We start from the raw sequence: 26,278 nt of genomic DNA on the forward strand, positions 1-26,278 counted from the left end.
TGCTGCGCATTTGCTGCGCCCTGTGGCGCCTAGTCTGACACGTCAGTCATGAGCCCCTCAAATCAATGAGTATGTGAAGCTCAACTTCTTTGGAAGAAACCATATCCTCATAAACACTGAACATGTCTGGAGCAGAGTTGGGTCTCGCGGTAATAGGCACGGTGGATCTTTGTTTCAAGTGCGTAGAAAATACAACTAGCATGGCATGACGCTAATGATGTTTGAAGGTACGGCAAGCAGCTGCTCGAGAAATACGAGAGCTACAAGGCAGCAGAAAAAGAGGTTTCGGAGCGAGCGGTCATTCTTGCAGCGCGTTGGAAAAGAATATCCTTACAGTTGGAAATTCTGAAGCAGATTTGGTCGACTTTGGACCACGACCATCAGTCCCTGCAGGACCAAATACTGCAAATTTTGCACCAGAAGCTCGAGGTTGCCGTGTCGCAGATCAGCAAGATACAAACCAAATATGATCGTGTCAGTTCTATTCCGCGGTTGACCCGATGGAAATACGCATTCATGGTGAAGGGCTGTCTCGATACCGCGATCGGAGAGTTACAGACTTGGCAAGCAATCTTCGACCCTACCTGGTATCTGATTATTCGCGTGAACAATCCGGAGATTGACACGCAGCTAGAAAAGCAGACCTCTCAGACAACGGCAGTCTCCGTTGCCAGTCGACTTAGACAGTCTTTGACAGAGGAAACTCTCTCAAATGAACACATATTCCTTCCAGCTGATGGAATATCGAAATTTGTAGTCTCGGAAATACCATTTTCGGTCATGAAAACGTTGGTCAAAGTTGGATCCGATACGCTGATACTTGACCACGCAGAATGTGACCCTGAAGCCAATATGACCGTCCTCACGCGAGATGTCCGCACCCTGGCCCGACGCCTTCGCAATACGGATCCAGTCAATTTCAGCTTGTTGAAATGTTTTGGAGTTGTGAAGAACCAAAGTGAGAGGACAGGACGTACAAAGTCATTCGATTTCATATTCAGAATACCAAAGAGCATGCGAAACCCACGTAGTCTTCGTGATCATCTGTGCTCCGACAAACGTTATTCTCTCAGCGAGGTGTTCACCATGGCAATGCAGCTTGCGATCTCGGTTAATTACGTTCACACCATGGGGTTCGTACACAAGAGCATTCGGCCGGAGACTATCTTGATTTTCGATAACGGGATTTCCCAGCTGGGGTCTCTGGCCCTTGTCGGGTTCAGGTCCGTTCGAATGGCTGATGGGAAGACGCTTCGCCACGGCGATCTTGCCTGGGACCAGAATCTCTACCGTCATCCCGATCGCCAAGGGCTGCTCCCAGAAGCAGACTATACCATGCAGCATGATATTTACAGTCTCGGAGTGTGCATGCTAGAAATCGGACTCTGGAGATCATTTGTTACGTATGATCAAAGTGGCGTGCCCTGGCCTGCAGAAATTAGACACAAGACGGACGTTGAAAGCTCCAACTCCAAAACAAATCTTGTTGCATTGGCCACGAACGAACTTCCACAGCGTATGGGAGACAAATTTGCGCGAATTGTGATCAATTGTCTCACATGTATGGATCAAACCAACTATGACTTTGGAGACAGCCAAGACTTTGAAGACGAAGATGGCGTTTTGATTGGAGTGAAGTATATCGAGAAGGTAATATTCTATCATTCTTGCAGTAGAGTATGGATTGACTGAACTTTTGTGACAGATCCTTCTCCAGCTTGATTCAATATCATTCTGATGAAATCCCCTATTCTTCAGACTTAAACCGATTAGTTGTGTTGCGCGCGACGCGACAAAGTACAGTCCCAGTCTCCAGCGACGTTTTCTATAATTAATGTATTTATTTTCTATGAAAGTGGTTTTAGAGCGAATGCTAAAACATGCCGGACTCGTATTTAGAATAACGCGCTGGCGGTCGTTGGCTTGATGATGTGTGCTACGTTTTAAAATTGAGGTATAGAGGTTCGTAGGTGTAGGCTGGTGAAGAATGTATGTGATTTAATGTTATGGACGAATGGAAATTATGTGGCCAGAAAGCGAAATTCCTCAAATTTAACGCCCCTTGCCGGGAAAGCTACTTAACGCGTCAAGCTGCACTTGGCGCGTCGCAACTTACTCCCTTATCAACACCCAACATGACGACTTCGTGGCCAGAACACACCTTGAACGACTCCAAATTCAACGATGTATTTCAGCTGGCTCAGATATTTGAATTACACTGCGCCAAAGTTTACGACCATGCCGCCACCCACCCCGACGGTGCTGCTTCGGCCGAATATGTGATGCAACTAGTGTCGCAGGCTTATCGCGCCGTTCACAGTTTGCACATGCAAAAAATGGCATCGACATATTTGGATATGAGCACTGCAACGGCAGCCTTGGAAAGCAAGGCAATGGAATATCGCGAGAGTCGCACCTTATCGTCCGCCGACGAGAACAAAGCTTTTGGAATTGAAACCAAGGACGAGACAACTCATGTCCCGGATATTAGGCTTGAGGATCTTTTGAATGAAGACTTTGACGAAGAGGATGACGACGAGGATTCCAATTGGGAAGAGTCTGAAGAAGACACAGACGATGAATACTATGAATACTGCTCGGGGTCCGATTTGGATTCGGAATTAGAGGAACTTGCAATGGCCCCAAGAATTGAGGTTACTGAAGTGACTAGCCTTGTCGAAGAAGACCAACCATCCTATGAACAACCATCGCTGGAACGCAATACAATTATAACCCAGGAGCCCGTCGCAACAGAAACGCCCACACCAACTCCAATCTCTTTTATCAAAGACCAAGCTATGCATGACAGAATCACAGCCGCGCTGCAAAGCCTGTCCATCCCAAACCACGAACCAAACGAGATTCCACTAGCGAAAGTGGAAACGCAGATTGATAACACGGCAAATCAAAGCACGCCTCCCACAGATGATGCCAACAGTGAAGCTACTACCATTCAAATTGAGTCGAGTCAAGAAATGCCTCTCGAAGACTCTGCAACGGTACCAGATAGCGAAATACTGGATTCTAGTATCGACCCAAATCGTCTTCGGCGAAATAGTTCGATCGGGCTATCTTCCCGTGGATTTCCTCGGCGATTGAGAACCGTGTGCTACAAATTCGTCGGAAAAGCGATGGTTCCAATTAGAGGCAGATCCCGTTGAATGTCTCGACTAAGGCCAGGGAATCGTCGCGCTATCTGGCCCGAAGGTGCCTCTACATCCGATGGAACAAGAACGGATCACGACTTGCTGTTTGAATTTGACTCGCCTGTGCAAGAAGTCTTGGCCAAACCCAAAGGAAGAGCTGTCTCGTTTGATGACGAAGTTATCAAAATCGAGTGGCCATGTATAGTTTCGACAGGGTAGAAAATGCCTGGACCATTGAAGAGATCTCATGCAATTGGTGAACAGGTTTCAGTCAACGTTTCTTGTGTGAGGAAACAACGTGATCAATATCTGCTGTTATCTACCATATAAGTATGCGAGTATCAATCATGATGAGTGGTGTGCTTGACATACGGACTGACCGCTCTATGGTGGTTCAAGCACAGGCAAAACGCCGTCTAGCTTTGTCTAGAACGTGGTTATCAATGGCGTGTTTGGTTGAATTCTACATGGAATACCTTGTGTCATCTCTTAATATTCATGGAATAGGCGCTAGTGCCTCTTCTTACTCATCTTTCCGATCCTGGATTTGAAACCACTTCATACCAAATTTAAATCTAATGTTCATGAGTTCAGGTCTGTAAGACGACAACCACTTTGTCTTACTAGTGAGTCGTCTGAGAGTGACAATACAACCATACAAGCCGATTTAGCTAGTCAGTCTACGCACTGCGATCTCTTTGTGGTACGACTAACTGGAAAACGGTCCAGAGTGCTGTCCATTGTACTATCTGTCTATCGAATCATACTGATGCCGTTCATAATTAAAAAATGAGGACTCCTACTTGGTGAAAGATTTGAGAAAAAAACAAAAAGGAACGTCAGCACTAGGGTTCGAACCTAGGATCACGAATGAACTAGATTTCGACTAATGAGTTCAAGTCTAGCGCCTTAACCACTCGGCCATACTGACAAAGCATGTGGGTACTTGGCAGTAAACAAATCATCAGCTAGAATTAGAACAAAAGAATATCCTGATGCCGTACTGTACTGTATGTACAGTAGAGATCACAATTACTGTAGAAAAGTCGTGCTGTAGATCATCACGTATGGATGAAGCCCATGAGCTGTGGAGAGAGGAAAAATATTGGCTCTTCGTCCGTCTTATTTACTGTAAAAGTTCCAATAGAACCTTTGCCATATTAGCATGTTCTTGAAACCATATAGTCATATATAGACAAACCTGATCCCCCGGAAACTGTAACTGCGCGCCAAGGCCGCTCTCGGTCCTATCGTTGTCAGGGTCTACAATCCATCCGTCAGCATAATCCCATTAAAGCGAAGAATGGAGATCCCGTTCAATGTCTCGACTCAGGCCATGGAATCGTCGCGCTATCTGACCCGAAGATGCCCCTACATCCGATGAAAACAGAGCGGACCATCCGTCGGGGTCTTCTAGCAGGTATATACGTAACGCCTTACACTCCAGGTCTGACATTTCCGACATGCACCACTGTTGTGCTCCTTCTGGAAGACAGCTCTATGTATTTGCCTGCACGACTACCTGAAGAGATGCGATGTCCAGAGATGGCGGGGATTGTAGGAACATAGAACTGGGGTCACCGCCCGTGGCAGAATCCCGGAAAATTGGCGGGGCAAAGAGCGAACTTGTGCGTTCAAGTCAACTTCTTAGATTTTGCAATTGGCAAGCCTCTTGAACTAACATCTTACAACTCACAATGCCTCTTTCCAAGCTACAGGGAGTCAAACTCCCCGCTTCGGCTGACTTCCACGGTACTGACCATTCCGGGGAGAGGACTGCATAATTGATATCGAGATGCATGGAGCTGACCAAGGATAGTCCATCTTCGTGATGGTCCTATGATGGAGCTGGTGACTCCCACCATTCGCCAGGGAGGTGTGAACACTGTTTTTGTCATGGTAAGGGCATTCTTGTACAAACAAGTTCATTTGTATGAGCTCTATCTAATGAAATTCATAGCCCAACCTAGTGCCACCAATTACCACCGTCGACCGTGCCCTGGACTACCAGAAGAGCCTGCAGGCTCTCGAGCCTAATGTCAAGTTCCTCATGTCGCTCTACCTCCACGAGACCGTGACCCCGGAAACCATTATCGAAGCTAAGAAGCGCGGCATCACCGGTGTCAAGAGCTACCCGGCCGGCGTGACGACCAACTCTTCTTCTGGTGTCGTTGACTATACCCAGTTCTATCCCGTGTTCGCAGAGATGGAAAAGCAAGAGATGATCCTCAACTTGCATGGCGAAGCCCCCTCCGGCGAGGATGTGACTGTGTTGACAGCCGAAGAGCGTTTCCTTCCTAAGCTTTTCGAGCTGCACGAGAAGTTCCCCAAGCTGCGCATCATTTTGGAGCACTGCACTACTGCCGCGGCCGTGGAGGCTGTCAAGAAGTGTGGCCCCACTGTTTCAGGTACCATCACAGCCCACCACTTGTCCATTATCATCGATTCGTGGGCTGGCGATCCGTTCTGCTTCTGCAAGCCTGTTGCCAAGACTCCCGCGGACCGCGATGCCCTTCTCCGTGCTGCTGCATCGGGTAACCCCAAGTTCTTCTTCGGCTCTGACAGCGCCCCGCACCCTGCGGCCTCTAAGCGTGGAGGTGAGAAGATTGCTGCCGGTGTGTTCACTCAACCGTACACCACTCAGGTTGTGGTCGATGCCTTTGAGCAGGCCTGCGACAATGGAGTTCTCAAGGAGGAGGACATCACACCGGAGATCGTCGAGGGATTCATGAGCAAGTTCGGACGTGCCTTCTATGGTCTGCCCGAAGAGAAGAAGGAATTCATCACTATCGAGAAGAAGGGCGAGAAGATCTCTGCAATCCTCGAGTCGGACAAGATCGACGTTGTCCCCTTCCGGAAGACACAGGAGACCTGGAGCGTCTCTTGGTCTTGAGTGACCATAAAAAATCCGAATAATGAAGTTATAAAACCAAATACATCACACATACACATTACCATCTTACACAGACTTATCTTGCGTAAGCATGTTGGCCACACTTTCAAGGGCATGGGCTTCGCGGATATCAATTCTGCGCCCTGCTACAACAGGATTGCCATCGTCGCCCATGGCAAGTTGACCAGCACGCTCGAGGTGGAGCCGAATTCGGCTTTCGATGTATTCTTTTCGTTCGTCTCTCTTGGATCTGGTCTCCATCGCCACTGTAGCCCCCGGTAATGTTGCCAACTTAGGTCGAAGTTGCACGAGTGTGGCCTGCAATGCAGGAAGCTGAGAGAGAATAAATGTTGTGTTTGTTGTAAGAGGTGTTGATTTGGCATTGGGTCCAGTTTCGACGCCGACCCGAAGCTGGCGTGCAGCTGGGCTGGAGGTCAAGAAAGACAAATCCAGACTATTCTCAGACGCGCCAGAGCCATTTGCCTTGGCTGTTTCCACCTTCGCTAGAATAGACCGTAGCTGTGAAATGACCGCCTCGTTTCGACTGCATTCCTCTCTGAGAGAGCGGTTCAATTTCTTGGTCTCGAGTAATTTCTTGCGCTGTGCGTGGATGGATTCGGGTGTGGGCGTGTCTGGCGAAAAGCTGAAAGAAAGACCCTATCGCGGAGCGCATTAGTTGAATTCTTTTCGCAGGGGGTCCAGACGCCTCCGGCTGCCCTAGTCACACCACATACCTCGTAATGTTTCAATCTCACCCAAGAGAGCAAGTCTTCCGGCACAGTGAGAATGTTGCGCAGTACATAGATCTCAAACTTGTCAAAGGCTTTGTCAACATTGGCCTCAAGTAGCGTCTCCAGCTGGTGCAATCCATTCTCAATCTCTAGCTTGGCCTCTGGGTAAATAACATTTCCATCCTCGTCGGTCTCGGGAATGGTAGAACCGTCGTTGCCATGGGCAAACCCAAGTCGCTCAGGCGGCGTAGCAAGCAAGCCAGACTCCAAGCTTGAAATTGCTTGGTAGATCAAGTTGTTGATCGAGTTGATAATGTCATCTATGAGAGACTAATCGCCAGTCAGCGAATTGTCCAAGAGGTGGGTCCTGGTCGTAGGTCGCGCCGGTCAATGCGCGTCGAGGAGACCGCGATCAATCTTACCAGGGGTGTATAGCTGAAATGCTCAGTGAGCAAGGAGGTCGTCGCATCGTTCATCGCGAAAGTATTTGGTTCGAGATTGGGAGTGACGCGCGCGTTGAGGAAGGAAAACACAAGGCAAAATCCGATGCCACCGCCTTCCGTTCCCACTCCTACCTACATTCTTTGCCTTTTGATTTCACAGCTGGTCTTCATATATCTGGACTTTGAGGGGATTTTATGACTCCGATAGGTCATGTTGCACGCAATTACATTCCAGACCGGGACACGAGTACTATAGCAACCAAACCCTGTCACCAGGTACCTGGCGTTGGCAGCTGAAGTTCCCTCTCCTTGTATTGTCAGGCTCACAGATGAACAGTCTCACGCTGTGGCAGATGACTGGTGAGGGTTCTGGTTCCGACGAGGAGTATGCTGGCCTATTGGAAGGTTCTCATCCGGTCTAAGTAGACCCCGAAGTCTGCCCCATATCCTGTTTCAATCCATGGGCGTTTAGAATGAAAGAAAAAAAATCATATAAAGCCTCTCCGACGCACTCTATAAAATTCCACAGTTAGAAGTGTTTCTGAAACATAATATGGAAACAAAGCTACTGCCTATGACCAAATACTCCTATTGCTCGGTATGAGATCCTCTAGACCAAAGAGATATCAACGAGGAACTTGTCTCACATCTCACATCTCACACCTAAAGCCCCCAATGTCAAGACTCAGCCCTCTCAGGGTCCTAGTCATCGTCTCACACCGAAGTTCTAGACTATCCAAGGCTCAAACCAACCCGGAAGCCCTCTTCCCAAAAGCAATCCGTCTCCTCAAAGCAAGCCACCTCTACCACCTCCAAGAAACACCCCCGGCAACGAGACTGGTAGCAATGCAAAAGTGGCGTACGCGGGTCTTCTTCGTCTTCGATATCTGCCACACAACCTACGATGCGAAGCTAGGTCATCTCCCCGAGCAGAACAAACTCCCCGTTGTCGTCGTCCACCTAAGCAAGAAGAACACGGCGTACCCAGCCAACGCTTGGCTAGCCAAGAGGGTAAATCGGGATATTGCACTCTTCCACAACGCTCATAGCTTTGACGCCGTGCCGCCTTTCGTGGAGGATCATATGTTTGGAAAGCCGCCTGAGTATGTCAATCCGAGGGATATTGCACTTGTAAAAGCGACATTTGTCTGAAACGAATATTGCTGCCTGCCTGCTGCTGTGGTATCTTGAACAAAACAATAAATCCTAATACATGGTGTTGGTTCAGACGCTAAAAGTCCATCGTAAGCTGTGGTGCCATTTTCTCCAGGTCTTCAACCTATTTTAACGGTTAGTATGCCAGAAATGTTAGAGGGAGGACGTTGAGAGACATGCCTCCAGGAACCCATCCCCAACACGTCTCCCGCTGGAGTTTCCATCTGTTTCGGCCCTCTCATATGCAGCCCGGGCGATAGCCTCCCGCACAAAGACATCAACATATTTCGCCACGAGACCATTGGCATCTTTCGCAACCTTTGTCTTCTCATTTTGGAAATGTTGATGTAACAGCCGCGTAAGCAGTTTAGCGGGTATCGTAGGTTCGCTAGATGTCACATCTTCCGCGGGGTTTGAATGTGTGATTTCCGCAAGAATATAATCTGGTTCCTGAGAAACCGAACGCGAACGACTCTCGCTCGACTCGGGTTCGGACTCTGAGCCGGATTGTGATGCTGCCTCGGATTGAGGAGATTCAGAGCGGGGACGCTTGTCAGCGGCTGTAGATTTCCCTTTGGATGCTTTGGATGCTGATGCGGATGGCTTTGAAGCCGAAGTGGATGTGGAGGCTTTCGTGCTGGTTTGTTTGGCCTTGCCTTTGGTCTTTGGAACAGATGATGGCCCCGCACTGGCGGCTGTGCGACTGGGAGGTTTGAAAGGAAGTCGTGGGCGCTTTTGCGCTGGCTGTGGTTCACCAGCCATAGTGTGATCTGTATTGCGGCAAACTCTGGTAAATTGGAGGGGGCTTTGCTGAAGTTGGGGTCTTCAATCTGGTTATCGCGAATCAACGCGCGGGATCTACGCGCTGTCAGGTGACGCGCTGGCCCTAGTTCATTGAAACATACACTTTCTTAGCAGACTCTATTTTCTGTCAATTATATAGACGAGTACTGTGCGATTTTTGTGAAGAATGAAATTCAATATTTAGTTCACTTCTATGCTTGCACCATGCCTAGTACGTGAAGCCGCTGTTCTCTTTGTCAATCAAATCTAAGACCAAACTAAAGTGATTTCTACTAGAATCTTCTATGCTTGTAGTCTCACTATTGTATTCAAAATAATCCCAGAGTTTCTGTTTGAAGAATAAATAAGCATTTTATTCTCCCTTCCCCTTATGGATGGCTTGAAACATGGCTAGTTTCGGCCAGTCCGTCGGCCGCAGTGACCATGGCGCCCACCTCGACGAGCACCCCGGCGAGTAGAAGTAGTCGTCTCCTCTGTCACATGCACCACCATGCGTATCCCCACCCGGTCAATCAATCTACGAGTCCTAGCCCACGGCACCCCAAACAAGCCAGAGTTGAATCGGCAGCCATGTAGACTCTGGATTTGGCCCGCGGGCCCATTAGACCAGTTAATCTGGTCCACGCCCCTCTGCATGTCCATAAGGGCCGACCAGGTCGCATTCAAAATCATTTCCTGCGAGGCGACGTGGCGGCCGCAGCCTGTAGAAGTGAACAGACAAATGACCCAGTGCCGCCGGCCATTAATGGCCACATCCGTCTGCTGGGGTGAGATGATGAGCGCTGTTCCGAGAGGGCGATTGACGATAACAGTTCTGTCACTTCGAGGTTCGAGGTTCAGGATGTGGTGAGCCTGTCTATCCTCGGCATGCTGCTGGCAGTGACTGCGGTATATCTCGTATGCGGCGGGGTACTAAGCATGATATGATGTCAGATAAGTCTTTCAAAATCTGACGGTAGCATGTAACCTACATTATAGCGAAAGGTACGGGCGATGCCAGCGCCCCACACTCCCTCGCAGTTGCAAGCGTCTAATGCACAATATTAGCTTGTAATCCCAAAGAGTGGGCTTCTTATATGAGATGAATGTACGGATAAGAGCTGAGTCATCTGGTGCGGTAAAGAGGTCGCCGGTGATCTCGGTCACAGTGCTGGCTGCGGAGGAGACGGCAAAACTCGTGTCATCTTGGTCATCCCTGGAATTAGCATCATTGGTAGGAGAAGATCCAACATCGTCAGACATGATGAAAAAAAAGTCGATGTCGGTATTGGATCGAAGGAAACAATGTGATGATCGAAGTCTCGCGTGAGAATGGAGAGAAAGAAAAGAAAACCGATTTGAAAGTGAGGATAAAAATGCAAATTCTCACGAACACCAAAATCTTTGCAAAGTCGCGCTATGGCTGGTATGATCTGGTCCCATAAGCTTAGACTTGTTCCGTACATTAAGTAGAGAAAATCTTGATAGGATGAACACAGTATAATTATACTTGGATCCGACCATCTAACCAACATTTCGCCTAGGCTCTCACTATTCTTTAGAGGAAGGGAAATGACACCCATTTCTCTGCTATCAAAGGAAACTAAAGCCTATCTAGAGATATGAAAAACTGGAGAAGAGAAATAAAGATCAATTCAAGTGTGATAGACACCGGATCCAAGTAATATGAATAGAATGGGGAATGATACTACAACTAACATACATTGGTAATGGACTTTGTTGATCGATTTGGAATCAAGCCTTCTTTCGCTTGGGTGTAGGCGTAGAAGGGCCTCTTGGGCCAGTCAATTCAAACAAACGGCGGTTGACAAAGCTTTTCAGACTCTCTCTCTTCTTCAAGCCTCGCTCCTTTTTTTCTTCCTTGGATGACACCTCGCTGATTGGCTCCCCATCGGGGGGTCCAATGGTAGGTGACCGTGTCATGAGAGACTTGGGCTTCGAGGTATGTGTCTCTTTCGCAGTATCTGACTGGGAAGATCGGAGCCGAATGGCCTCGGGCAGCTTGGGAAATTCTTGCAACGCGGATGAAGGTCCAGCACAATCGGGACTGACCATAGTACTGACAGCAGAGAGAGACATCGGAGCACTGTTGCCACTGCTTGACTTCAAACGGCGGCTCATCGATCGTGAAATGCTCTTAAATAGACCGGGGCTACTGCTGTGATCATTGCGCTCAAGGCGACCGATCTCTCCCCTGGCAGTAGTACCATCTGTTGCAAGATTGTCTTCTTCTACCGCGTCAAAAATGACGACGCCTCGGTCTGGTGGAATTCCAAGATAGCCCAGCAGTGCTGTTTGGATGAGACTTGTGTTGCGTTGATTGGTCAGTGGTGCGACGAGGCTGGGGAGAGCACAAATCTTGACCAGGTAGGCTGGGTCTGGAGTGTTGCCAAAGATCAAAGAAGCATCCTCGCTGAGTGTGACCAGTACTGAAGTCTGGGGACGTTGGTATGTCTGGGCAAAAAAGAGGCCTAGATCCGACAGAAGTTTGGGGGTCTTCTCTTTTGCCTAAGGGTTTATGTTCATTAGTGGACGTCCATGCAATGCGACTAGACACGTACCTTAATATTGGTCTTCAACCTGACCACAACAACCGAATCCTGTGTAACACGTTCCTTTGGAGAGTGGTTCGATCCACGGGTTGTAAACGCGTCGTCGTAGTACATGATCCTCATGGGCTGTGTGATAGGCGAATCAGGCACACCTTTCGGGACTAGATAAACAGGCTTTGGCTCTGCAACATGCGTGGTGGGTGCCACATTTTCCTCTTGATTCTCCTCGGTAGGCAATGTTGGGCGAAGTGGCCTCTCGGGCATGATCACCGGGGGTATGTTCGCATTTGGAGGGGCCTTCGGTGCCAGAGGGTTGGGTTCTTGTTCCAGCACGGGGATATTGGTACTCAGACGAGGCAAATGGGGCTTAGAAGGATTCATATTGACAGTGAAATGCAGTCATTCGCAAAGGATTGAAGTGATGCGAACGAAACAAGTACACAAGCGGGCGAAGGAAGGTGTCATGCAAGAAAGGCAAGTTCGCTGAACGCCGAATTTCCGCTCTTGAAAATCTTGTCAATTCGTCTCCTCCGGTCCCATACGATTTCCCCGTGGATATGTCGTATATAGAGCACTCGGTGTTGGGGGATGAATTCCTCATGGGTGGTCTCCTTCTTCCAACTATCCATGCCGACCTCCAGTTGACCTTCAAATCGATCCACAAAGCCAATCACATAGTCGTGACGCTCGAATGCTGGGTCCCATGTGATCCGATTGATGATGTCTGATCTCGTCAGACTTGATCACTCTCCATGATTGTTTGTTGCTTACCTCCGGCCGGGCGCAGTCTGTTTTCGCCGGCTTTGGGGTCATATTCCGGCGAGGGGCTTCGACTTTTGATCTGTGGAGACCTGAACGCAGAGAATTGATCGGAGTCATCGCTAGTCATTTCGACTGCCTGGACAGGTGACGCCATTGCGTGGAAAATTGGATTGGATATGGTGATAACTGGATCTATACAGACATAGCCCTGGAGGCTTCTGAAAATCTACATTCCTTTTGTATTTCCCGAGGCCAATCTGCGACTCTGCGCTTGACTTGAAATGATTCATCTTCAGTCATACCTAAGGTAGCCGAATTCCATGTCAAATGACTCAGGTTCGTGTTTGTCGTTCAGCCCCCTGGGTGACTCACTCATCTGCGTTGGCGCGAACCTGGGAATCCACCGAGTCCAACGCGTGATTTGGAAAAAGAAAACTCCCCCAGGGAAAATCTTCTTCGGCAGACATTTATAAGAAAAAGAAAGAAAAAAAGAAAAAAGAATGATGCAAAAAGAAACTCCGATAGGGGGAATCGAACCCCCGGCTGTCGTGTGAGAGACGACGATGTTAGCCACTACACCATATCGGACCGCTATGAAAAGTTTTTCTCAAATCTAGTTATATAAAGCACAGCTTCACTTCACGCCTCCGATCTACGTGTGGCCGTGCGTGGCCGTGCGTGGTTGTATATAGTCCCCCTTCCCGCCCAACAGCCCAGGTTCCCTTTTTCGCCTTCCTTCTCCCTAGGCCTTATATTGAGGCATTTTTGCTATTGATCCGGATTACTGAGCATCTGAGCTCTACCCGCCTAGCGGCGCAGTATGAATACAGAGCGGCCTTGCCAGGTATGGTTTAGCGTTATCTGACAGAAATCTGTGGTACGATCAATGTATGCTAAAAATGGCTGATATTGAGGACTCTAACTAAAATGACAAAAACCCGCAATTTCACAATCTATGCGGACATCGATGACTAACTATAATATGCACTTTTATATGGTAAACGAGGTACCAATTGTCATATGATTTTCTGGGTAAATTACCCTGTCTCCACCATGTATTCGACCTTGGTTTCTGACATTATCTTATATACTCATAAGTCAAGAGTCTGGAAATCCATGGATATCGGTAGAGCTGACCCCGGAAGTATCAACGGGTTGCCGGTCTATGAAACCCATGGAAGTGTGCGCGTCATAGTAGTATATGTCATACAAAATAAATCCCTCTCCCCGGCGACAAGCAAAACCTTCCCTGTACAAGATATCAGTTGAATGAATGCTCACCATGACTCGACGCACCTACATACCTTTTTGCAATATTTTGCGAGTCCGTGATCCACCCCCTAGGGTCGAACCAGTCGAACCAGTCGAGCCTAAGAAATTCAAGACACTCTGGAAGATCCCCTCAGAAATAGTGGAGATTATCTTCCAGCTTCTTTCCGACCTAGACCGAGCTTGTTTTGCACTGAGCTGTAAGAGGTTACATGCCTACTATGTCTCATATAATAGACAGCGTGGTATATGTGTCCTATCAACATTGCCTAGGACGTTACTGCTTCGTCGCCTTCAAAACGAGCGCTGGGTATACTGTTCTAGATGTCAAAATCTTCACCGGCACTCTAGATGGCAAATTCTAAAATTTGGTTGGAGATGTGATCCAAAGCCCGCTCTATTCGAATGTAATACTTGGTGTGACTTCCAGCACGATGACAAAGTTGATATTTGTCCATGCTCGAGTATCACATTCCATCAAAAGCAACATCCAATTGAGTACTTTCAATCTCAACAGGATACTTTAAGACGATCGTCTTATCAGAAATTATCTAGGACGTTTACACACATCTGCACTATTCAGCATCCTCTAGCACGGGTATTTATCCTAACTCGAGCTCGGTCCAACAAAACTTCCAAGATTTTCCAGGTAGAAAATGAGTTCATTTTCCAAGCTTCCAAAGAAACAGCTTTGTCAGGGCTCTTCCAAAAGATCAGCTCTAGACTAAGTAGGTACGAAACCGAATTCTGGCTAAAGAATTTCTTTAATGAAGCTCAATCCAACTTCTTCATTGGGGATAAAAGCTCTAACTGGTACCAATGTCATGGCTGGAACATTGCGGGGGGCAAACCATATGATTTTAAGATAACGCTATATAGGGATCTGGGGGGCGATAGGAGGCCCAGCAAAGGGTGGGATGGTAATTGTCATAATTAGCGGATTGAAGTTTGCTAGATTGCTCGTTTTGCTCCTCACTTTCCAAATTGGCTGCCATGGGCTGATACAATATCTTCTGAATATGGCCTCTCTTATAAAGTCCAAAGTCGTCAATTTCGCTGAGCGGCGTGTAGACAAGTCACACTATTTATTTTGATCAACCAGCTATATATTCGGACTCAGTTTCTCGTCTTGATTAGCTTTCCAGCTATACTACCTCTAATGGAGTTGAAATACCCTGCTCTTATAGCGTAACCCTGCCCGAAGTCAGATAGCCCCCACGCTTATAGGATGACAATTTGCTTGGCACTAATTAGTGCAAACGTTGAACTGGATATCGCATATCCCGAGAAAATTAATCAAGACTAAGCCAACTTTTATACTGTCAACCAAACCTCTACAACTTATATATATCTACTGTAGTGGGGAAATCACGACACTTGTATGATTACTGCCTCAGGCATGATATCCTCGAGGAAGGGTTATGGGCAATCTACGACTGTAGAGAAGGATAGACAGTTACAACAATGCCACTCATTTTCCTGATTCAAGATTTATGATCATTATGCTCCTTGATATAGCATCCGGTTATCACTGTTAAGACTCATTTGCCTAGAGTTCCTAACCTGACTTGTTGTTGGGTTTTCTTGCCACCATTTGTCGACCCGTCTGTTTTGACCAGACTGCCATCGAGCATCTCCCATTTCACTACTTATATATCTCGCAACAGACTCGCAAACCATAACAGGTATGTCAATCTCACCTACATAAACCGGACTCCCAGACCTTTCATCAATATCTAGCATACGTTCTTTTTGGGCCCTAGGAGACAGATAGACTCCAAGGTTGCTTACATATTGAATTTCGCCACCAATATAGAAACCAAAGTGCCTCGTCGAGCCAAAAACCGTCGGCTTCGTATTTTTGTGATGGTGCTTCCAATTACGCTACCACTATTTTGCCTATAGATATCACGGGATCCATCGCAACCGTAGAGGAAACCCAAACCATATTTGCTTTCTTGGTATCGATACTATACAATTTTACCAGTGACACAAGTTCGCATATCGCGCCAATGCCCCGAACAGACATACTCTTCTTTCTCGCCACGAAGAAGCACAACACAGTGTCACTGTCAACTCCGCGTGTCCTATCGATGATGATATTTCAAAGCCTCTCGCGACTCCGCCCGTCCAGCCGCATCATAACACCTACATAGGTTGACTTAAATGCTAACTCCCAAGCGCATATTCATTAGATCACTCTAATAAGACCGGTTCTAACGTAATCAAGAAAGGTACACAGAAGTTGTATTCGTTTAGACTAGATATAGTATTCAATAAACTGTCATCTTTTTTTCAAAAACACTCTAATTAATCTCGTCTTAGCTTCACCCGAGGGCTACTAGTCACCGACCCTGCGTAGAAGGGCGAGATTTTCATCGGTGTACTACGGGCTACGGGCTACAGAACATATACATTAGCTACCTAAGTTATATACAAATGGCCCCATGGCTTTCGACAAAAGAAAAAAGGAAAAGAAGAAATAGAACAACCAGCAATACCAATGCCTAAGAAATAATTAGCAAACATGACGGGGGGGGGGTGCACTTACCTCCTTCTCACACAAAATAGTCGGGCTGGACGGTGGTCTCATCCAACCAGTCCACCATGCTCCATCGGGCGTTGTACTGCTCATCTAAGTAGATCTGCCTCATTTCGGCCGCAAGTTCGTCCAGCTCTATGGCATTAGCGCGGTCATAGCGAGCGCAGAACCATCTCCAACCACGCATACCCCAACGGTATAGAGCCCGCCACCCACGGACTATCGCAATGACAGCAGTGATGTGGGCAAGGACCAAGAGGAGGACAGTGTCTCTAGACGGCATTCTATAAAAAGTAAGCAAAAAAGAAATTGGGGGAGGGGAATTACCAATGGAGCTGCTCGAGGGAGCAAGTGTTGGGGTTTCTTGATGAGATAAAAGGTCGAGGGAACCTGACAAAAGGTGTTTTCATCCATGAAAATCCATTGGGAAGGGGCGTCCATAGGTCCATGATCAATTTTTAGGAGGATGGTTGCTCATAGAAACGACCTCGTGTAAGGAAAGAACGCTGAGCTACAGAGGTCTACCTGGTAAAGATACTCAGTAGATTTTTAGCAGTGACTCTTAGGGTTCGGACTACAGTGGACCCCAGCGAGCGACTATACAAGATGTCTAAATAATTGGTGTGCTATGATATCAATCAATTCAGCAAGTCAGCTATCCAACGTTCGAACAAGAGCCCGAGCAGCAATACAATCCTTGGAGCTGACTGCTTCAGCCTGCTCCCCGTGGAGATACGACTTGAGATCGCGGCTTACCTTTCTACTGCCGATTTCTTCGGCCTTCGACTTATATCCAGAGCGATGGCAGTTCTTTTCTCGCTGCAATCGTTTTGGAGGATGAGATTCCGAGTAAACTCAGACCGTGGGTTTTTGATTCGTCTATTGGATGAGCCCCAGAAACATAACAACTGGCCATCGATGTACCATTGCACAGCAAGAATTGAACAGCCGCATCTCCACCTCTGGGAACTACGTCGACAGTGCAGAAATACTTGTTGGCTAAGAGATGGGTGTTCAATGACACAAGCTCTGAGTGGTCAAAATGAGTTTGAAACCAACTTGCTTGCTGGGGTAGTCTGGAAAGAGGTTCAAGCAGAGATCCTCCGCGATAGACTTATAAGACGGTGGTCAAGAAATGAGAATAAATGTGCATGTCTCTCAGTTCCCGCGTCGCAAACTGTTTTGTTACATAATCTTACTGTGGGCTTGAACGTGTTCATCTTGAATGAAGGAATGACGACAATAGAAAAGAGGTCTCACATCATTGGATTCGTTCTGATCAGTGCGGATGCGAAAATTCCGAATATCACGCTTGATTATAGGCTACCGGGAAGCCAAGTGACAATCAACTTCGATGGCCGACATCTGCGAAGATTCACAATAACCACTGGCAATTGTGGAATCCGTGCCTTACGCCCAGTCTGGAACAACGGGACCGTCACAAGTTGGATAGGTGGCCAAATTCATACTGACACGAGCACAGAACTAATTTGCTGGATGATGTCAAAGCCATTTCGGCGAAGTTCGATGTAAGCCACTTCCGTTCAATCTGAGCCACGTATATACGCAAAAGGTAACATGAATGAGTATTGCAAGATGGTTTCTCTATCTATAGCATAGAGAGACTACGGTTTGGATCACTGCCTATCGCTAATTTATTGGTGTCTGTTTTGGAGAACCTATGGTGATCCTAGATGGACTAGAACTTCAGAACTTCATAGCTCATCTTCTCTTGTTGTTTTTCTTTCTTGTTATCTCTTTTCCGCATTTGTAACAGATTCAATACTAGGCCACAATCAGGCGAAGTTGGTCAATGCCTTTGTACAAGCATGACTTTGAGTTATTCTTTTACCCATCTTCACTTCGCGACTCGGACGTTAACCTCATAACATTGTAGCACTCCTCACAAGATTTACTTGATGCCATGTCTCCGAGGTCCCCGGAATCGCGGTCGATATAATTTCTGCTGTGGCAGAGTAGATTCCGCAACACGTACACCTTGATTGCCGACCTTGTCATATTCATGTCGATCCGAATCTCGTCCCCGTCGTTGAATAGGTCAACTAGTCGCTTCAGAATTGCTGGGGTCCCGAGGCGCCTAGCAATTCTTCGTCGTCCTGGTTTCCTACGTCGCGATCAAGGTTGGCATCGAATGTGACGACAGAATCTGACAGAGGCATGTTGGAAAGTCGCGAGATCCTACTTGGAACTTCCACGTCATGCCAGCAAAATCACCATAATGCAGAAGGAAATGGACTTGCCTGGCCATCTCTGTTGCAGCAGTCACTCGGTGCAGACAACGATGATTCACCAGCTGCAACAAAGGACCCCATGGACCCTGCGATTCTTACCAGGGATGAAGTAATATCTGTGGGTCAGGACTAAAAAGCCCCTGCCCACAATCTGATGCCAATAAAGTGGTAATATTTGAGCGCTTTTTTGACTATTAAATTTTACATACAATTTTACCCCTGAGATTGCATCAAACATTTAGCATTCAAATGCATCTGATAAATCACCAAACATACTTACATTATTTATACCTTTTTTGTAAAGGTCTTTTTGAACTAGCTACGAGCGTAGGTTGCGCTTAAGACCGACATCTGTTCAAGTTCAGTGTGTCAAGTATACATGAAGGTGAGAGAAGGGCAAAGCCAGGCTGGTCCATTAAGAGACACATGACTCTTGCTACGACAACCCCTCTCGATACACCGAGTCGCCAATGCTCAAAACAGCCCGAGTATTACCCCGGGGTAGTACTTGGAAGCACTTTAAGGTAAACATGGAAATTTAGAAATATCAACCAGGTTTGGATTCTCCCTTTCATCAGATACAGGAAACGCCCCCAAAAGCAAGCTCATCACCATTGTGCCTGAACTATCAAGTTTACCGCCGGTGGCTCCTAGCCACAATCCCGGGCGCTTCGATGCGTCCTATCACACATCATGATCGCCAGACCCTCAAAAACCCAAATCGAAGAGGAACAAATGAAAGTCCTTCGTCAAGCATCAATCAGTGAGACAACCCCCGCTCGGATGTCTATATTTGACTCTGAGAGGCGGTTCGTCGGTGCTTGTCCATGCATAGTCTCTGCCAAGTCTGCAAGCTGGCGCCCGCCCAGGCTCGCATAATATTGGGGTGTACAAGTCAGCAAGCCCATTGTTTACAATTCTGCGTTGATGGTCCTGGGAATCTTATTCTGTACCGGAGGCGAATCAGCACAGGAGAGGACCCGTCGAGGCGCCCTGCATGGCTGTATGCGGAAACCATTATGGAATATCGTCTTCAGGAATGATGGTCATTCGATGGTCCCCGTTTGTGATAGCAAAGCGCTCGCTAAAACTATCTTTGGATTAGTCTAGCACTGTATGTCTCTATGAATATAGATATGCGACCTTGTCTCCGTTGCTTATTTTCTGAGACGAAGTTGAAGCATTTACCTGTTTTCCTCTTTCTTTCTTTGTATTGCCTCGAGGGGCTTCGTTCTTTCAACCCGATATTCTAGTCCTTGCTGGCAAGGTAATCAAGTTACACACGCTCACTCTCCCATCTTGTCTCACAAGTCTCAACGTTCTTTCTCCTATCATGGCCTCAACTTCGTCTCTCACGGGATCGGGCCGTGCTTATTCGTCAGATATGGAGGAATCATCCTTCCTGAAGCGTAATCGAGTCGTCCACTTTGCTCGTCTTGGTCTATCATTCTTGACCTTTGGTGTTGCAATTGCTGTCGTTGCCTGTGAAGCACCACCCTTGCAACACTACAATAAGACATCTCAGTGGGCAGGTGCCGGCCTTGCCCTGTGGCCTTTGAACTTTGACATACGGCCGACCATCGCAGCTTTAGTCTGTGGCTCTATAGTCACTGTACTAAATCTGGTATATATTGCAGCTGCTCTCCTCCCATCGGTTAGTCTTTGTCTTTCCCAATACTTCGTAGACCCGTTGGAACCCAGACACTAACTCAGACCCAGCCCTATTCCCGCATTAAACCACTGAACATCTACGCCTCGACTTCAGCTCTGGCCGGGTTTGTCACAGCTCTAGTTGGAATCCTCTTCATAAAATACCTCCCATCATCAAGCTATCCAGCAGGATTCAGCAAAAACGAAACCCTGCACAGCTGGACCTGCAAATGGAAGACCGGAACAAGCACCACCGCAACACCGGCTAACTTTGACCGTGACTGCACCAATACCCGCGCAGCATTTGTACTGCTGTGCGTATTGGTTGGGATGGAGGTGTTCATGGGTGTGATTGCTGCCCTGGGTATATGGTTCCAGAAAGATGTCTCTCGTCGTCGGGCGGCGCAGTTCCAGCTTGAGAAGATGGAGGTTGCTACTAAGCACTCTCAGACTTGAGTTAGGGGTGGGCTTGGTGCTTATTGTGAAAAGGTGCCGGGTAAGCGTAGTGTTGTTTAATTGGTGTTTGCGGATGAATGGAAGGATGTATAATCCTAATCCATGCTAGGCAGAAGCTATTGCAGGCGTATCTTCATGTCTCATTTTGTCATTTTTGCTCTTTATGGCATGTGCTTTTTACTATAATGCCAATCAGTCTCTCAAAAAGAATATCTAGTCTGTCAGCAAGTTGATAGCACGTTAAGAACGAAGTGGTTGACTGAACTCCAGAAGTAGAGAAACGCCGTTTAGTCCGAGAGTCCGAGACCCCGATAACCACCGCCCGGCAGAACTTAATCACCTGCATCTCGCCTTTGTCCATCCTCTCACCCACACGCAAGCTATTCAGCATGTCAAACAATGCAGCGCCAGTCCAGGACCCAGATGAGGAGGACTACAACTCTGCCGATGACGAAGATTTCCAGGTAGACGTGGCACAGGACGACTCCGACTTATCATCCGATGCCGATGAGTCCGCGGAACCTGCGAAGAAGAAGCGGAAGACAGATACGAAAGCTCAGCTCCCAGAGGACAAGGAACTCGATTCTGGAGATGAAGTCACAATTCGCAAAGCAAAAGAGAAGAAAGACAAGAAGCGCAAAGGAAAGAAGTCCAAGGGCAAACGCGCGCGCGACAGCGACGAAGACGATGACATCGACCTTGACGACGATGAAGGGGGATCTGGGGGATTTGTGCGAACGCGCGCAATGAAAAAACACGTGTAAGCTTCACGTTTAAATGACACATTGCCTGGGTCACACTAGTTGCTAATGCGCGCTGTTAAACAGACGAGATGAGGAAGCAGAGCGCAAACCTCTTGCCCAGATCGATGGCGCGACCGTGGATGTGAACGCCCTGTGGGAACAGATGAACGCTCCCGATAGCGGACTCGGCTTACAGCCATCCCAAATCCAAGAAACCGATCCTACTCCCGAACCCAGCCCAACCACAAATACAGAAGCGCAAAATCGGATCACGCTAGATACCGAGGAAAAGACTACCCTCGAGCCGCACGCCGATCAGATGATCAAGATCAAGCGTACTTACAAGTTTGCTGGAGAGTGGATTACAGAAGAGAAGGTGGTGCCCAAACACTCAGCAGAGGCAAAGGCGTTCTTATCGAGTGGAGAAAATGTTGAGTACGCCGATGCAGATGATATCAAGGCAGCCAAAGCCGCCCTCAATCTCCGCCGGCCCCTTCGTAAGATCTCGCGGTTCGATCCCAACCCAACAGGCATGATCAAGAAAAGCTGGGAGAAGCAACTTGTTCCAGATGACAATGATGCGCGCGGACCCAAAATCAATACTGTGGAGAAGTCGAGGCTCGACTGGGCCAATTATGTCGATCAGGCGGGTATCAAAGATGAGCTTCGTACCCACAGCAAAGCCAAAGAGGGCTATATCGGCCGTATGGATTTCCTGGGTCGCATGGAGGACAAGCGAGAGGAAGAGAGGCGTGCTGCACGACTCAAGGGCATGTGAAGTCTTCTCTTCGCTATCACAAACTACGATTATTATCTGATGCGCTCATTTGTTCAATGCATGCTCACCAAGAACAAACAACTTCCAAGCATATTCGTTTGCTTGGACCTCTCCAGAGCCTCGCTTCTGGCTGCTCTTTGCCTCCATTCGACCCCGTCTGGAAGGTTAAGTTCCTGGAAGCCACACTCCAACAGCACGTGGATCTTCAGCTCTAGACTCCACTCCTGGTTCCTACAGATCGATGGCTGGCGCTCAGTAGCAGCCATCTGTATACCTTTTGCAACCCCCAAGGTTGGATAGGAACACGAAAAATTGGCTTGCAATTTCATTGTGAAAATTGATGAACCGCTTGCTTACGTTCACGTCCAGTGAAACCCTATTGATGATCAAATCGATCTGCTTCATTTCGTTCACACTAACGTTAAATCGTCCTATTTACATGTACCATAATTCCGAGATACCAATCCAGCGACACACTCAGTGCGCAAATTAGCACGCCCTAAGGCAATTCAAGACAAGCCATTCAAACGGCTTATCCTAACTCGATGATTCCCTCGCTCTGGATTTAGCTCTTGGGCACATACTTGATGCCAGTGCTGGAGCAACCAGAGGTGGTGACTAAAGGAACAAATTAGTCAGAATAAAAGTGAATAACAGCAGAAATCAACTTACGCGAGTCAACAGCATCATATGTTCCATCAATGATGTTCCCCTGCACATTGAAGAAGTACCAAACTTGGTTCAAGTTGCCACTGTCGCAGTCAATGTACACCTTCGCACCATCATGGGCCTTGGCAAGCGCAGCCTGAATGGCGGCCTTGGTATAAGTCTTGGTGGTGGAAGGGGTGATGCCAGCATTGGCAAGAGCCTATCAAAACAGTCAGATCACCATTTCCAGCTGCATATCCATATGCTCAACACAGAAGAACCTACTTTGTAAGTATCGAGGCCCTTGAACAAATCAACCGTCTTCTGGAAGAAATCACCAACTTCCTGCTGGGCCGCATAGCCAGTGTAGCAGTCAGGATCGATGGTGTTGATGCAAGTACCGTGCTTGGCCCACTCATGTTCCCAGAAAGACTCATTGTCACCATCGATGTCAACCCAGTACTTGTCCATGTAGGTGACCAGATCAGAGCGGCCCTGTGCCTGCAGAATCTCAGTGATGTTGGTGTACGCACGGGTCGAGTCACAGTTGGACTGGTATGTGCCGTCACAGTTATCAGGCCTGAGATGTAGATGGTTAGTTTCTATGTCATGAACCACGGTATCTTGCTCTTTGAACTCTGGGGTATATATACATACCACAGTCCGTGGATAGTCCACGAGTTCGAGGGACCGGTGACGGGGTCAGTATCCCAGAATTGGGTCTGCAGGAATGCACCGCCGGGGTAATTGAAGCAGCAAGTCGGGGTAGTGGAGGAACTCTGGCAACTGAAGCCCGAGCTGCTGGAGCAGGTCTTCAAGTTGGCAGATGTGCCGGTGAGACAGCTGGCTGCCGCCATGGTGGCGAGCAAAGGCTTAGCTTGGAACATAATGACGATTGATCGGTAAGAAGATGGAGTCTGGGGAATCCCAAAAAGCGGACTTGAGTGACGCTTTAAATATGAATTCCCAGTGAAGTCTGGGAAATCTGCATCGACTTCTTCAGGCACAAGCGATCGATGATAGCAGCACATGCATCGAGAAGAGAGTGCTGATTTGTCGCTTGACGGATCGGATGTCGCCGTACTTGCACGGGATTGCAAGGGGTTTGCAACCTATCATCGTGCACCGGGCAGACTTGAGCCTTGCGGTGCAGCAAAGTGGAGGAGCCAAGTCGACTCCAGTGGGCCAAAGTGGGCTCCGTGGAGGGACGATCCCCGGGGGAACCGAGATGAGCCCAAATTCCAACGGCCAAACAAGATGCGCAGCTGCTCAACCGACGAAGACCGTCGCAGGCGCCAATAAGGGGCAAATGCTTCACTTTCTAGGGTTGCATCGGTTTACGCCGGATCTCCGTTGTTTTTTCACCCCGCGAGATTGAATTCGCTGATCAAAAGTTAACATACTTGGACTTGCAAGCCAAATGTCCACTGAGGGCTTCTCTATTTGCTTCTATTTGCCTCTATTCGCTTCGGCTATTCCAAGTCTGTTTGTTGTTGCAGGAGATTCTCCACTTCGGGCAACGCGTGGTGAAACGTTTGGATAACGATGAAAGAGGAAAAAGAAAAGAAAGAAAAAAACAATATCAAGGTCCAAGGAAAAAGAAGAAGAAAGCAGCCCGAAACTACTCAAGAGAGGATTCCTGCTCCTCGTCACTAACCCGAGATGGTCCAAGTCGAATGTGCCAAACAGCCACCACAGCAATAACGAAAAAGAGAGACGCTTGTAAGAAGGGAAGCCCTAACCAAGCGTTGCCGAGGTGCAAACCTAACCGGAAAAGATTGGCAAATAACGGACCTGCGACAAGCATACCTGCAGATTGTGTGATGGCTAGGGCCGAGTACAAGGTACCAACATGATCGGGGAGTACAAGCGCAGTGGCAAGACTGCGAGTATTCACCATAAACGCCATGCCCATCGACAAGATGATCTGGCCGAAGATGAGGATAGCGGGTGTCGGGGCGAGGGCGATAGCGACAAACCCGATCACAGAAAGGATTCCACTGCCTTTGCTCATGACATGGTCGCTTTGTTTGCCGTGGAGGTTAAAGTATTTAGCAGCAAGGAAGGACAGAACTGGCATGAAGACCATGAAGGTGACCATGGAAAAGATTCCACGCAGCGAGATGAGCAGACTGGACTGGAGAGTTGTTAGTCACTGATGTGTCTGCTGTAAGAGGACAGAATACATACGCGAGCAATGCTCCAGTCGAATTTCTTTGACACATACTGCAGAAGCAGGTTTGTCGATTGTCGGGTCATGATCGTGACAAAAAACACGAGGATCATGATGCATACATTGGAGTCCGTCCATATGAATCGAGTCGAGACTTGGAATTCGCGACCTTGTCGCTTCAATTCTTCCAAGAGGGACTTGTTGACTCCTCGTTCTGGCTGCTCATTGTCATTTCCATCGTGCTGCTCCGGGTTGGTGTGCAATGACTGCTTCGCCTTTGCGTCCTCGAGAGTCTCGGGGAGGAACAAAGCCGGGATGGATCCGACAAGAATGAGGCAAATACTGATGAGATAAGGGAACATTGGCCCATAGGTCATCATGTAGGCGCTCAATGGGGTCGCCAGGATCTCTGCGAGGAGAACGCAGGATTGGAGGCGAAAGAGGGCGGTTGATCTGCGTCCGTTAGACTTGGTCTCCGAACCGAAGAGTTGGGCAATGGTCCACAGTACCTTTCATCCTCAGAGAAGACATCAGCTACAATGACCAAAGCAATGGCTGTCAGTACAGAATCACCACCGCCAATGATCCTGAAGACCGACGATAGCCAGACCATCCTCAGGGGAATCACGGTAGACCATAAGCCTGGGGGTTTTTTGGTTAGTATCCGCGAACAGGCAGTAGAATAGCTCAACTTACAAACAATTCTAATCCAAACTTCACTAAGAATGATACCCAGCATGCTGAGATAGAGAACTGGTCGTCTCCCCCAGTGATCGGCTAGAATGCCATATGGAAGCGACAGCACAATACCTAACATGGCCCGAGTTAGCATACATATATCCCCCTATCACGACAAAAACGTCCCGGCACATACTGGGAATAGTATCAAACGTATCCTTGTAGCCCGTGATAATTGCCAGCTCTCCCTGCACAGCTTCTGATTTGCAAGGATTCAGATCTGGCAGAGTTCCATTTTGGGCGCCGTTCAGCCCAGTCTGATAGTTGCGACAGATGATATCCTCAAAGACCGCTGTCTGTGGTGCGGTCGACATAAAGAATCCGAATTCCGCAGACAACAGGAAGACAGCGCACACGATCAGCACCAGAAGCTTCTTGGACTTGGGGATTGGCGAGATGGTGGGATCCGTCAATAGCGGCTCTGTCTCGTGGGCAGCCATGGGAGTCATGATAGTCATGGATGATATTCCACGCTGTTGAGCAGAGCTCTGGAATTTTATAAGTTCGGTTCGAGGGCTGCCTGCTTATTTTGCTTATCAGAGC

General features: G+C 48.0%; 14 protein-coding genes across 14 annotated transcripts; 6 read left to right on the forward strand and 8 right to left on the reverse strand.

Moving 5' to 3' along the window:
- Window positions 1-122: 122 nt before the first annotated feature.
- On the forward strand, window positions 123-1,688 carry N7511_008642 (uncharacterized protein; the record flags this gene model as incomplete). The annotated part of the gene is made up of 3 exons (XM_057131019.1): window positions 123-178; window positions 228-1,650; window positions 1,677-1,688. 3 exons carry the CDS (start codon window positions 123-125, stop codon window positions 1,686-1,688), a joined length of 1,491 nt encoding a protein of 496 aa, XP_056979007.1.
- Window positions 1,689-2,135: 447 nt separating this feature from the next.
- N7511_008643 (uncharacterized protein) lies at window positions 2,136-3,161 on the forward strand (the record flags this gene model as incomplete). The annotated part of the gene is made up of 1 exon (XM_057131020.1): window positions 2,136-3,161. One exon carries the CDS (start codon window positions 2,136-2,138, stop codon window positions 3,159-3,161), a length of 1,026 nt encoding a protein of 341 aa, XP_056979008.1.
- Window positions 3,162-4,843: 1,682 nt separating this feature from the next.
- N7511_008644 (dihydroorotase) lies at window positions 4,844-6,039 on the forward strand (the record flags this gene model as incomplete). Its single annotated transcript, XM_057131021.1, has 3 exons — window positions 4,844-4,898; window positions 4,966-5,045; window positions 5,107-6,039. 3 exons carry the CDS (start codon window positions 4,844-4,846, stop codon window positions 6,037-6,039), a joined length of 1,068 nt encoding a protein of 355 aa, XP_056979009.1.
- Window positions 6,040-6,105: 66 nt separating this feature from the next.
- On the reverse strand, window positions 6,106-7,246 carry N7511_008645 (MIND complex subunit MTW1; the record flags this gene model as incomplete). Its single annotated transcript, XM_057131022.1, has 3 exons — window positions 6,106-6,696; window positions 6,774-7,100; window positions 7,193-7,246. The coding sequence occupies 3 exons, from the start codon at window positions 7,244-7,246 to the stop codon at window positions 6,106-6,108; spliced, it is 972 nt and encodes a 323-aa protein (XP_056979010.1).
- Window positions 7,247-7,888: 642 nt separating this feature from the next.
- N7511_008646 (uncharacterized protein) lies at window positions 7,889-8,365 on the forward strand (the record flags this gene model as incomplete). Its single annotated transcript, XM_057131023.1, has 1 exon — window positions 7,889-8,365. The coding sequence occupies one exon, from the start codon at window positions 7,889-7,891 to the stop codon at window positions 8,363-8,365; it is 477 nt and encodes a 158-aa protein (XP_056979011.1).
- A 79-nt stretch (window positions 8,366-8,444) lies between these two features.
- Window positions 8,445-9,130, reverse strand: N7511_008647 (CENP-X/MHF2 family protein; the record flags this gene model as incomplete). Its single annotated transcript, XM_057131024.1, has 2 exons — window positions 8,445-8,492; window positions 8,549-9,130. 2 exons carry the CDS (start codon window positions 9,128-9,130, stop codon window positions 8,445-8,447), a joined length of 630 nt encoding a protein of 209 aa, XP_056979012.1.
- A 432-nt stretch (window positions 9,131-9,562) lies between these two features.
- On the reverse strand, window positions 9,563-10,414 carry N7511_008648 (uncharacterized protein; the record flags this gene model as incomplete). Its single annotated transcript, XM_057131025.1, has 3 exons — window positions 9,563-10,084; window positions 10,144-10,202; window positions 10,264-10,414. The coding sequence occupies 3 exons, from the start codon at window positions 10,412-10,414 to the stop codon at window positions 9,563-9,565; spliced, it is 732 nt and encodes a 243-aa protein (XP_056979013.1).
- A 492-nt stretch (window positions 10,415-10,906) lies between these two features.
- On the reverse strand, window positions 10,907-12,105 carry N7511_008649 (MIF domain protein; the record flags this gene model as incomplete). The annotated part of the gene is made up of 2 exons (XM_057131026.1): window positions 10,907-11,680; window positions 11,734-12,105. 2 exons carry the CDS (start codon window positions 12,103-12,105, stop codon window positions 10,907-10,909), a joined length of 1,146 nt encoding a protein of 381 aa, XP_056979014.1.
- Window positions 12,106-12,185: 80 nt separating this feature from the next.
- N7511_008650 (DUF504 domain-containing protein) lies at window positions 12,186-12,640 on the reverse strand (the record flags this gene model as incomplete). The annotated part of the gene is made up of 2 exons (XM_057131027.1): window positions 12,186-12,448; window positions 12,496-12,640. 2 exons carry the CDS (start codon window positions 12,638-12,640, stop codon window positions 12,186-12,188), a joined length of 408 nt encoding a protein of 135 aa, XP_056979015.1.
- A 3,673-nt stretch (window positions 12,641-16,313) lies between these two features.
- Window positions 16,314-16,580, reverse strand: N7511_008651 (uncharacterized protein; the record flags this gene model as incomplete). The annotated part of the gene is made up of 2 exons (XM_057131028.1): window positions 16,314-16,432; window positions 16,487-16,580. The coding sequence occupies 2 exons, from the start codon at window positions 16,578-16,580 to the stop codon at window positions 16,314-16,316; spliced, it is 213 nt and encodes a 70-aa protein (XP_056979016.1).
- Window positions 16,581-19,882: 3,302 nt separating this feature from the next.
- Window positions 19,883-20,655, forward strand: N7511_008652 (uncharacterized protein; the record flags this gene model as incomplete). Its single annotated transcript, XM_057131029.1, has 2 exons — window positions 19,883-20,203; window positions 20,269-20,655. 2 exons carry the CDS (start codon window positions 19,883-19,885, stop codon window positions 20,653-20,655), a joined length of 708 nt encoding a protein of 235 aa, XP_056979017.1.
- A 389-nt stretch (window positions 20,656-21,044) lies between these two features.
- On the forward strand, window positions 21,045-22,176 carry swc5 (putative Swr1p complex component (Swc5); the record flags this gene model as incomplete). The annotated part of the gene is made up of 2 exons (XM_057131030.1): window positions 21,045-21,415; window positions 21,483-22,176. 2 exons carry the CDS (start codon window positions 21,045-21,047, stop codon window positions 22,174-22,176), a joined length of 1,065 nt encoding a protein of 354 aa, XP_056979018.1.
- A 565-nt stretch (window positions 22,177-22,741) lies between these two features.
- On the reverse strand, window positions 22,742-23,711 carry N7511_008654 (T2 family ribonuclease; the record flags this gene model as incomplete). The annotated part of the gene is made up of 4 exons (XM_057131031.1): window positions 22,742-22,794; window positions 22,849-23,044; window positions 23,110-23,404; window positions 23,482-23,711. 4 exons carry the CDS (start codon window positions 23,709-23,711, stop codon window positions 22,742-22,744), a joined length of 774 nt encoding a protein of 257 aa, XP_056979019.1.
- Window positions 23,712-24,445: 734 nt separating this feature from the next.
- On the reverse strand, window positions 24,446-26,184 carry N7511_008655 (uncharacterized protein; the record flags this gene model as incomplete). Its single annotated transcript, XM_057131032.1, has 5 exons — window positions 24,446-24,961; window positions 25,015-25,450; window positions 25,507-25,639; window positions 25,694-25,807; window positions 25,872-26,184. The coding sequence occupies 5 exons, from the start codon at window positions 26,182-26,184 to the stop codon at window positions 24,446-24,448; spliced, it is 1,512 nt and encodes a 503-aa protein (XP_056979020.1).
- Window positions 26,185-26,278: the final 94 nt, after the last annotated feature.

This window comes from Penicillium nucicola, assembly GCF_028828085.1.
Source record: "Penicillium nucicola strain IBT 29836 chromosome Unknown utg000010l, whole genome shotgun sequence".
Classification (NCBI taxonomy): domain Eukaryota; kingdom Fungi; phylum Ascomycota; class Eurotiomycetes; order Eurotiales; family Aspergillaceae; genus Penicillium; species Penicillium nucicola.